General features: G+C 30.3%; 1 protein-coding gene across 3 annotated transcripts in view; it reads left to right on the top strand.

Moving 5' to 3' along the window:
- Positions 1-5,135, top strand: part of Nak (Numb-associated kinase) — a 73,713-nt gene extending 68,578 nt beyond the window's left edge. For all 3 annotated transcript variants that reach the window (XM_085820075.1, XM_085820074.1, XM_085820073.1), the window contains exons 14-16: positions 1,082-1,177; positions 2,092-2,157; positions 2,944-5,135. In XM_085820075.1, coding sequence (XP_085676201.1) covers positions 1,082-1,177; positions 2,092-2,157; positions 2,944-4,796 — 2,015 coding nt within the window. In that variant the 3' untranslated portion in view covers positions 4,797-5,135. The remainder of the gene's footprint in view (positions 1-1,081; positions 1,178-2,091; positions 2,158-2,943) is intronic.
- The last annotated feature ends 7,149 nt before the right edge of the window (positions 5,136-12,284 follow it).

Genomic DNA, 12,284 nt, shown 5'->3' with positions numbered 1-12,284 from the left:
AGTAAAATTACTATTAGCTGTTTGAGTTTTAGTTCCATTTACATCATCATAATTATGTAAGAGTCATATGACATGGATTAATCTCGAAATGATGCAGTGCAGAGAAATTACTATTTTTAGAATAGAGAAGGAAAATTTATGCTGCTAATTTAATCTTTCACGAATTCTTTATTTTGCTTACATATATATATATTTAATTTATACAGATTGTTTACAAATATGAAAAATAACCGTATTTCCTTAACCTGAGCATGTGTCATAATAGTGATACCTGATGAATATATTTAGTTCTATTAAGGAGAGCAGAGATATGTTTATGTTTTTCCTTTTTACTTTTGTCATTTTGTATCATCCTGTTTACATATATATATATACAAACAATATAATGAAATTAAAAATGAATATAGCTCCTATTAAGAGTGCAAATTTAGCCAAAAAGTTAAGAATTTCAATGTGAAGTCAAACCTGATTAACAATGCAATTTATGCATAAATATTGCATATGCATGAGAAGGACAAAACATAATCTCTGAACAATTGAAGGGAAGCTGAGATAAACTAATTCTCCCTGATCAATCGCCATTGTCTCACTGACTTATTTGTTCATTTTTCTAAAATTAATTTAACTGCTAACTCTTGCTTGACAGACAGAAGATTTCCTTTATCTAATTTACTTCACTTCTTCATTATCTTTTAAGTTTATTTATTTTCATTTTTCTGTTTATTGTTCTAATTATTAATAATTTAAATTTTATTAAATTTATTCTGTATTGACCTTTATTAGAGTTGCTGTATAAATTGTTTATCAGGTTCAACTTTTGACTTCACATTTAAATTCCTAACTTTTTGGCTAAATTTGCACTTGTGTATGTATATTATCTGCACAATTTTATTATTTTGATCCCTTTCCTCCCCCCCACACACACACATTGAATGAATCTCCAAACTAACTGCTATCAAATTTTACTATGTTCATTATTTTCAATTTTGTATATCTACATTTGTTAATAATCATTTGCCTTCATTATTTTATTTATATATTTCACCAATTGTTTTATGATTAATGCTTTTTTTGTCTGTAGGTATATCAAATGTAAAAAGTAGGGAAAGTCTAGTCATGAGCACATCAGATTTATCAGAGCCTGATCCATTTGGTGCTGCTCCATTCAACTTGAGTGGTAAAGACTTTTTATTATTTTACTTTAAATAATTGATTATCTAAAATACACTTTTCATAAAATAGCTGATTTTAATTACTTTTTTAGTTTTGAATTAGGTATGCTTTAAGTTAGGTACATATTGAGTTTTTATATTATTTTTCCTTTGTATTATTTGAATAAGAATATATATGAGAGTAAAAAAAAAGGATATCTCAAATTCTGTATCAATAAATTTGAGCTATATATTTTATCTTTCAATGTAATGATTATAGAATATATTATAAAATTCACCAGTGTAACTTTCTCGAGGATATTAGAGGTAGATTCAGATCCTCTCTGAATTAACATGCTATTTCTGCTTTGATTCTTACCAGCTAAATGGGCAGGCTGCATGTTGTATAGATGAGTTTCCAGATCTGTAATGTAAATATGAACAACCCGTAGTCTTTGTTTTAATTTTTTCCCCTTGAGACAGATCGCATTTTACTTTAAAGTAATTAATCAAATTGCACTACATACTAAATGCTCATTTTAATTAGTTCTTAAATGTATACCTCGTATCTAGATTTTATGAATATTAAAGTAATTGGAAGAGAAAGATGCCAACTTAAACATTTAAAATTAGGCAAAAAAGCAACCTTAGATTTGCCGCTAGAGAAAAATGCCCTGTGTTCTGATTGCTCTCAAAATCACTGAAATTTTATTCAAAATTAATTATTTATTTTAAATGTTTCGGACCCTTTACAGATAATTTATGTATTGCAATTGCATAGTATAGTTGTGTTTGTTACTTTTATGCCATACTTGGGAGGATTTTCTACCAGATGTGAATAAAAATAATCTTCTAAATGTTTTTTGTATTGCTCTATGGAAAGTAAAGATGCTTCATAATTTTTATGCAAATAAGTTTCTTACATAATGTAATATTTTAGGTACTCCTAAGGGAAGCAAAGGAGCTGGTCCTCCCCGACCAAATCAGCTGCCTCTATCATCTTCTGGTAAGAATGATAAAAACGACTCTGCCATACAGTATTCATAAGGCATCTCTGTAACTGTGTTGCTGTCACTGCACCTTCCCTAGGTGTGTCCATTTCATGGAATTAACTTGTGCTCATTTTACAACTAATTTTCCGACACTCTCAGCTTTATCACACTTATGGTTTTAATTTATTGCTGCCATTCTTTTTTTCACCAAGTAACATTTCCCTAACCCATGCTTACAGCATGCTTCAATATTTTTTTTCACTGAAGTCCCCATAGCTTTCTGTGAATATTGTGTAGGCAAATATTTCATTCATTATGAGTGAATATATTTTATGTTATTCAAAAAGCATGTTTAATACATCAAGGTTGATGGTAGATAGTTTTTATGTGAAAAACTGTAAATGTAGCTTTAAGTATCTATAGTATTGTATTTTAATAATTAAGCCCTTTAGTGGTTGAGTTTTTAGTACCTTGTTTTACTTTAAGTTTTTTATCAAAATATTTTATTTAAAAAAATGCATCTACAGAGTGCTTTAAAAAATATTAACACATATATAGAAGAATTTTTAAAGATACAGAACTGATGCCACTAAATTTTACAGAATGTATGTGTTTTGTTAATTGCAAATAAATTTGCAATAATGCATATATAATTGTTTCATGTATGTGTTAACATATTTTGAGGGTACCCTGTGATGGCTGAATCATACTTAATAATAAGTTATAGTGTATTTTTATGCAAACATATGAGCAATTAAGTCAATTCTTTTGAATGTAAATTCATTTGCTACTTTTTTTAGGTCTGCCCGATCATGATATAACAAGCTATACACCTTTGTACTCTGAAGAGACTGATATTGAATTACAGGTCAGACACAGACACAGTAGTGAGAATTCTAGTGCTTCTCATGAAGGAAGTCAAAGTGTGCACAGCAGTCGCTCAGGGAAAGATATTTTTACAGTTTCATTTACTAGAACCCCTGCAGAGGATCGGTCAAAATATGAAAAACTTTTAAATGATGATTTTGAAATGAGATCCCCATGTGAAATAACTGATTTAAATAATCCCCCAGAAAAAGTTCCTCCCATTCCTTCAGATGCAAGTGCTTCATCATGTAATGTAGTAGAATTTCCCTCTGTTCAAGAAGACAGTGATTCAATTGGTTCAGCTAGCGATTTGCGAGAAAGAGTTGATTCCAGCGGAGAGGAAGATGCTTCCTCTATAGATTCTGGTGGTGATAAAGAAGAAAGTATATCAAATAATATTCCAACAGACTTAAATACATGTACTGAGTATACCACTGAAAAACTGAATAAAAAATCTCCAGGGATTAAAGATACTATCCAAGATGTCTTTATTGGACATGCAGAAAGTGGCCGGCCACTGCTCGATGAAGAATCTTCTGATGATGATGATCAAAATGAAGCTTTGTTGCCTGGAAGTAAAAAAGGTAGCAATTCATCATCATTGGTTGTATCACCGATGACAACAATTACACCACCTGCCTCCCCTGGTGAGAAACCACGAAGTCTAGATGTATTTGGTGCAGCTCCTTTTAAACGATTAACTAATTATTCTAATCCTGCTAAAGCTCCTTTATTATCACCTGAGGAAAAAGAAGTGGATGTGTTTGCTCAGGCGCCATTTAAAATACCTTTCAAAGGTCAAAAAGACAGTTTCAAAAATTCATTAAAAAAGAAGAAAGAAATACAGAATGAAGGTGCAAATATTCCTAGAAGCTCTGAAAATTTTGGCAGTGCTCATGCTATATTTTTACCTGATATTGTACCCAATGTTGAACCTCCTGCTAGAAAGAGTTTACCGTGTGTAAAGTATACTCCACGAGATAATAATTCACCTACAGCTATTTCAACATCTCCAGTAGTATCTACAGATTTATTTGGCTCAGCGCCATTCACTGAAATATCTGAAAAAGATATTAACGTCAAATCTACACCAAAGGTTCCTGTACTTCCAAATTCTCAGTCATTACCTTGTCCCTCAAATCAAATTAGTAATATAGTTATAACTTATCAAAAACAAATAGCTGCACCACAGAAAACATCCTCTCCTGCACCTATTCCACCACCATCATCTTCTACCAGCATAATTCGCAGAAAATCAAATCAAGATTTATTTGGAGCTGTTCCTTTTAGTGCTGTTGCGCCTGCTTTAGCTTCTCAGAAAAAACTTCCACCTCCAGTAGCTCCCAAACCTAAATTAGCTGTTCGATCTGCCAGTATGGATCCCACTCCAAGTTCATCATTGTCTCGCCCAATAAGTGATAATGGTAATATATCTCGAGATTCCTCAGGTTCTTTTAGTTCTGAATCTTTGGAAGAATCTAAGCTAACTTCCTCTGTAGATAAATCAAAGTATAAGGAATTAATTGAAGATGATACTATGGCACATGATGAAAATGTCAATGTTCTCTCATCACGACATTATACACAATTAAAACCTGTAAAAAAGTCAAGGCATTCGAAAAGAAAAGAAGCAAAAGAGAGGATTAGTAGTACTAATGCTTTTTCAAACATGAGTTTTGAAGATATTGTCAGTGATGATGAGTCTCAATATACACAGTCATTCATTCGTGACACTAGTAGCATAAAACGAACATCCAATTCTTTCAGGATTGCTAAAATTAATTAAATTACAAAATATTGCATTTTAAATTTAACATGCAATTGACATTTGCATTTTGTAGAGTATGTAATTATGCTTAAAATAAATTTATTACGTTGATTTATAGCTTTATGAAAAGTATATAAACAAATTTATGTAATATTACTTTCCTATTGTTCTGTTTGTTTACATATTTTCTAATAATGTTGCCAGTTTTAGGCCTTATGTACTGTAGAAAAATATAGGCCTAGGTGTCACACAAGTGTACTGTCTGTATATACTATAAATAAATATATATATATCATAAAAGGGATGTAGACAACGAAGTCATGACACCCAAGATAATAAAGAAATATTCTTGCATTATTTGTAATCTTTTCATATTTTATATTTACATCTTACAAATTCATTATGTAATTATTTTTAACTAACAAAATATAAATATATTGTTTTATACATGTTCATTCAAAATTTCATGATGGTACATTTTTAAAAGGCATAAATATGTACAAAGAATTAAAATTTCTTCATTATAGAGATACTGTGGACACATTTATATAATTGCGTTGACTTGGCAGTATGCAAAATTAGGATAATAACTTTAATTTCATTTCTGAGCTACTCACTGCTATAATGCATATGCAAGAAGAGTTTGGTATTTAATTGCTGCAAATGAAGCAAATGCTTAAAATTTATAATTCAGTGTTTTTATTGCTTGCAAAAGATTAATACTCAGTTTACTAGTTCTGAAAACTGAATTAGTAGCTTCAACTCTTCTGTAAAGTTTGATTGTTTATGTTTTGTCTTTTCCTTGCTTTGGCATTAGTCCTTTTTGGTGCATCTTGGACAGTATTCTAATGATGAGATAGCTGAATGACTGATAAGTTTAGGTCATAACTTTGTGCAAATGCCTAATTAAGAAAAGCTCAACCATTTAAAAAATTGTTTATTACCTCATCAGGTTGGTAAGTTAAAAACTTGCTTAGTGCCTATTTTGTTTTCAGATTTTTATCAAAAATTTTAATTTTAAAAAATGCATCTTCAGAGTGCTTTAAAAATATTGACACATGTATAGAAATAACATTTTTAGTGAGCCATAACTGTTTCACAGAATAAATGTTAAACACATTTTGTTAATGTAAAAAGTCTGTTCTGATGAAATATTTTTTCCTTCCTATAATTATTTAGACACAAGTACATATTCTTGACTATGCTAGTCAAAATTTTCACTCAGGGCAAGGAAGCCATGATACAAAACATAATTTTGAAAATTGGAGGGGTTATGAATTGAGTAGATTATATTTATTAGTCTTAAAAACATTAAAATAATAAGTTTAATCTGATAATACTTCCTCTCTGCCATAATAATAGTAGCAGTTGATAAATTTAATTTGTCCCATAATAATAGTAGCAAAAGAAAATAAATATAGAACACAACATTTATTTTCAAAAAACTAGATTAAATTTTAAAAATATATATTAAGCTTTCAGATTTTACATTACACTCAAATGGGCGTTTTTTAACATTTTGTATGTTCCCTTTATTTATTAAATATCATGTTCTTCACACTTAAACCATAAAATTCAGTTCAAGAGCAATATTGCAAAAGAGTTTTAAAATAGCATATCTTTAAAATTTCTGATACACAGTCTTGCATGCTGGAGATAAAAATGTTTTGTCGTCCCCCCCTCCCCCGTAAAGTGTTGTCATTGCTCCCTTTTAAATTGTTTAGGTTGTTAATGAAAAATTCGTTAAAGGTTTCACAAAATATAAAATAGATAATAAAACAAATTCCAAATGTGGGCTTCCAGATGCCCCATACGTACATTATTCAAAATTTGATGGGTCTAAATATTGTTGTTTTATCACAATGCGAGAAACATACATACATTTATGCAGACTCTTCGATATTTAATTTCTTTAAATATAATACAGTGCTCTAATATTTGGTGGCAACAATTTCAAAAGTGAATCAACACAAAATGCCAAAACGAAAGGGAAGATAGCTCCCTTAGACAATGTATTAAAAATATTACTCTTAATTTTTATTTTGAGTATTCAGATAGTTTCTGGATTTTTCATAATTTCCTTACTGCATTTTAAACTTGTGGTTAGAATACCTTGGTTTTGAAGCTCTGCTTTCCCTGTATGTGTGATGAGCTTAAAATTAATGGAGCCTTCATTCTTCCAGCATGACTTGTTAAAAAATGACAGAAACATATTATCCAGCATTTCAAGAGAAATATCATCAAAAGTTTTATTTACTGCTTCTTTGGTGTCTCTTGTAAGAGGAATATGTTTGAAGTGTTTCTCCATAATCTTTGCATTTATGTCCACAGTTTTGTTTTTTCAAATAATCAACATTAGCATAAGATTAACCTTGACAGTTATTTTCGGAAGTACATTTCCAAATTGTTGATATGGTAATTCTGTCTTAAATTGTTTTGCTCAACATAATTACAACTTTCCGTTTTTCTTTTGATACATCAAGAACTGTACAATTGCAACTAGATCTTTGCTTGAAAACTCTATTTTTTTATGTCTTTTACAATGGGTTGATATTCAACTGAAATAAAACAACTGATTTCGATCAGAAGATAAAATTAGAAAAATAGTTATAATTCATAAGTAGACTAACCTAAAAATTGAAAGATGATTCAAAACAAATTAAAGGTGTCACAAAACGTTGATTTTGATTGAAGGCTTCGCAATTTTGTGTTACAATGTAACTTTCAGCTGCACTCGCCAACAATTCCCATTTAAATACTCACTTGCTAGTATTATTATGTGACATAGTAGAGAATAAAAAAGGTAGTATTAAAAATATATACTCAACAGACATGGCCAGTTAGCAGAATGGCAAGGGTACTGCAATAATAATAAGCTTCCAATAATTCTTTTATGTTTTTAATGGTACTCTTATTTTCAATTAAATTGTATTTAAAGTATCTATGAAGCTTTGCATATGCTAATCAGCTGAAACATTAAAATAATTTCTATATTATATAAATCTGTATATTTGGTTTATGCCAAGGTTTTGAATGATATACAGCAGAGTTGGTGAAACTTTTTATAAACAAAAACTACTGGGTAGAAACAAAGTCACAATCTACTCATGCTCAAAAATGAATAATATTGTTATAGATAAATAAATTTGTGATTAACAGCTTTGCCAGTCCTGATATATATACAATACCTATGAACATTATAATAGAATCTTTCTGTTCAGTATTTCGACTCAATATGGGAAAAGCAAAGGATTTCCTAATGTTAACAAAAGCCATATTATTATGGTAAGGCATCTTAGTAATATTTAAAGTAATGATGTTAGTAGGTTGTTCATGCTATTTAGTCATTAATACCTCATAATCCAAAATAAGTGGCATTTCTAGCCATCTGTGATATATAAACTGGCCACACACCAGCTGATGCCAAAATGAAACAGGCTATATGGCCATGTTTGTAATGCTAGGGAATTATTTATGTAACTGAAATCACTGAGCACATAATTCATCTTGTCCTTTGAGATTTGCACAGCCATAGGTCCATTCATATTCATATGCTTATAACTATTAATTGTTATTAGCACTCAGATTGAATGCATAATTATCATTGACTGCTTAAAATTAAATAATCTCACTTTTTTTTAAATCTTTTGTAATATGTTTACTAATGCAACATTTACCAAAAGTTCCTTATCACCTGGGATGTATCCAAGTGAATGGAGGAGTATAATGGTTCTGAATAGTATTTTCTTGAGAAAATACTGCACCCCCCCCAAAAAAAAATCTTGATAGCTCACACTTTAAACATTGTAACTGATAAAATTCACCTCTATTGTGGTGAACGTTACTCCCTAATAAAAAATAATCTGTTGTAGGATAATAAATATTCTGTGTTACACCATGAAAGAATGGATCCAAGAAATGCGATAAATTCATTTTATTATTGTTGTTTCAGATTTGTTAAACATAAATCTTTTAGAACATTTGTGGTTCAAATTGGAGAAAGGTTTATGAACAACATCACCTTTATTATGAAAATTTACAAGAAATGGAGATCTTGTGTGTGGAATCATGATATAATAAGTAGATTGGAATATTTTATTGAATCTATGCCTTGTTAGGTAAAAGCATGCCAGTAGACAAATTTAGACAAAATTCAACTTTTGAATTGATGTTGATTTTTTATAGAACTGCTTTTCAAAGAGCAAAAATATTTTACCTCAGCTTGCCTGAAATAATACTTGAATAGGTAAATGTAAAAGGAAGCAACGACTATTGTACTGTTGAAGAAAACAAATTAGTGTTGTTTTGCTTGAGTGAATTAACATAGGATGATGTCTTTATAAGATGTTATGAACTAACCATCCACAAAAATATATCTTAATGTTTTGCCCAGGTTAAATAGGACACCATTAAAAGACTTGGTCTGATACAAGGCATTAAGTCACCGGCCAGTATGTGACATGTACTGTTTCCAGAGTATATTATACAAAGAGTTCTTAAGACACAAAGTATGCTTACTTAATTATTATTAATAATTAATGTTAGAGACTCCTTTGAATGAATGCAAGATCCCTGACAACTAGGAACTTACTTTAGTAGATACCATGAAAGCTTTCATGTTTTACCTACTCAGCCATTTATATAAGAGTTTTTTTTTTTTTTTTTTTTTTTTTTTTTTTTAAGAATATCTTACAGTGTACTTATATATTTACAAAGTACATTTCTATACAGCTTAAGTGTAATCATTCAGAAGGTTAATTAGGCAAGTAAAAATACAGTAATTCTTATAAGGTCCTTTTATTATACAGGAATTTTTAAGAACTATTGAAATAGCACTTTAAAATATTCCAGTTAGTCTAGCCATTTCATTGGAAATAAGAACCCACAATGAAAATACAGTATTCCCTTGTTAGTTGAGGGGATTAGATTCTTCCATTGTATCATATACAACAGGGTTATAAGAACATTCAAAATGATGGATTTGATGTAATATTGGCTATTCATGCAGAATTTAAATAATTTCAGTTGAGAAACAATACATATAGAAAAGGTTTAAGTACATTATTCGGATTTGTTAATAATGCAGTAAAAATATTAATACATAAATAAATGAGGAAAAACGATGTAAAAGGTTTACTACTTTTTTATTTAAGTATCTGCATGAACTTGTGTAAGAATTCAGTAAATTTTGAATTCAGTTTCCTTTCCATGAGTAGATTTAACTTGAAAATATAAACAGTTAACTGCCCTCAAAGGAAAAATTTCATCAAAAGTTTTTATTGCAAAATCTTGGTTAACATTTCTTCTTCATTCAAAATTGTGATAAACTTTACCAGTATCAACACCTGATAATTTTATTCTGTGTAAGTTTCGTTCACTTTATCAATTTGTAGGTTGGTAGTTTATTACAGAAAAGCATTCAGGACCATGTGTTTTAATAAAGATTCGAAGTTTTAAAAGAATGACTGATAAAGAAACAAAGATTAAATGGAAAGTTATCTATATCTACATATATAAAAAATTGTAACCGTGCAATTGCTTGTTTACCAGTGATAACCTATAACCTGTTCTTGTAACATGGTTAGAAAAATTTCATTTTGTTTTGTTTAAATCAACTCCCATAATATCACAAAAATAGCTAGAAACATCCATCAATTTATCATGTTGCATTGTAAAATGACAGACATGCTAATATGTCCTGACATTATAATGCCTTAATATGTCTCATGACTCATCAGAAAATTATAGGCTGGAAATTTCTTTAACATATTTTCCAGTAAATTTGCAAGGTCGACACATGTTTTTATAAGCTTTTAAAATACTCTCACCTTCTTTAGGATACAGATAACTAGCTTGAGAAGAAACTACAAGAGATGTTACATATTAGAATAATGTATATTGAAAACACATACTTTTTGAGCGCCTCACATATATCTTGATAGCATGCAACATATTTAATAAATATGGAAGGCTATATTTTGTATGTCTTTAACATCACACGATTTAAGCTACTATGACTAATGACTTTTTGCATTCAATATATAAGCCACCTGCTCATCTTCATTTCTTATCCTTACAAAGTTAAATAGTTTTCATCAAACTTTCACAATTTACTGATGATTAAGATGGGAAAATACCTTGTATCATTCATCATTGATGATTATTTCTCACAATCACCGACTGTTGACTGTGATTGCTCTTGAATTTTAAAATTCTTATTCACTATTCTAAAAACTGGATTCATTAAATTATTTCTGGTTTCAGAATATAAAATGAGTGACAATCAACTAGCTTGGTATTCAGTTACTGATAACCACTGATTTGAAAATGGTAACACAACTATGCAATCAAAATTCCAGCCAACTAAAGTACCCGCAAAATTTTAAGCAGTTTTATAATAGGTCATCCAAAAAGTTCTGTGGGTTTCTGATGATAAAAACAAATGAAATACACTGCCCTCCAAAAGTCAAAGAACAGCATGTTTTTTGTATCTAATTTGAGAATGAAGAAACAAGAAATTTAAAGGACATGTTCACTAATCAGTTCGTTAATGAATGCAACACAGAATGTATTTAAAGCTCAATACAAACATGAATTACAGCAAAAAAATGCACTCTTGGCAGAAAAATCTAGTCTTGGAGAAACAGTAAATCACTGTTTTTTGAGCGAAAAATGTGGTAGTAACATTATAAAAATGAGTTCTAATAAGGAATGCATTCAGCCCTAGCTGCAATAAATTGGGGGCAGCAAGGTTTCATGGTGTTAATAAAGTTGTCAGTAAGTGAAATGGGCAGCAATGACGAGACACAGAGTAACCCTCGTTAAAGCTCATCTAATGACCTTGGAGGAAAACTTAAAGCAGCAACCTGTCTCCCAAGGTATTTCTAAAAATGCTCTATTGGATTCAAGTCTGCAGATTGAGCTGGCCATTCATTCTGCTTCGGGCCAAAAGAGCTAGTCTTCCGCAGGTGTTGTAATTCTTGGTCTACCTGGAATATGTCTTTTAGACAAAAAATCCTCAGATTCAAACTGATTCCATAGTCAGTAGACCACACTACGAGACGTCTAGCATCATCAGCTTGTGACACCTCCACTTCCATCTAATCGATTGCCCGCCACTTCAACGAATCGGGGAAACGACTTCTTCTGAACATTGATAGACTCTCCAGGATATTGTGAACGAAACTGCTAATAACAATTGAAGATCAACACTGATGAACAAAACTTAGTTTTTGCATTTTTTCTCCAACTCATATACAAGTATTCATTTGTATAAAATAAAAGTGGTTGCTACTGTTTTCGCATATAGATTCTTAAATTTTGTTACTATCATGCTTATAAAGTATGAATTTAAATGTTACTGACATTTTTGTACTGCTGAGCTTTGAAAAACATGCTGTTCCTTAACTTTTGGAGGGCAGTGTATATGAAAATTTCATTGAATCACATTGAGCACCAATTAGTTCTATGAGTTTTGGATATCTTTTTGGCAGCTGGAAAATTCCT

The sequence above is a fragment of the Stegodyphus dumicola genome, chromosome 7 (genome assembly GCF_044657685.1).
Source record: "Stegodyphus dumicola isolate Sdum_Otavi_A_Nest chromosome 7, ASM4465768v1".
NCBI classification, from domain to species: Eukaryota; Metazoa; Arthropoda; class Arachnida; order Araneae; family Eresidae; genus Stegodyphus; species Stegodyphus dumicola.
Note: the sequence above shows the minus strand (reverse complement) of the source record. Positions and strands in the feature narration are given on the sequence as shown.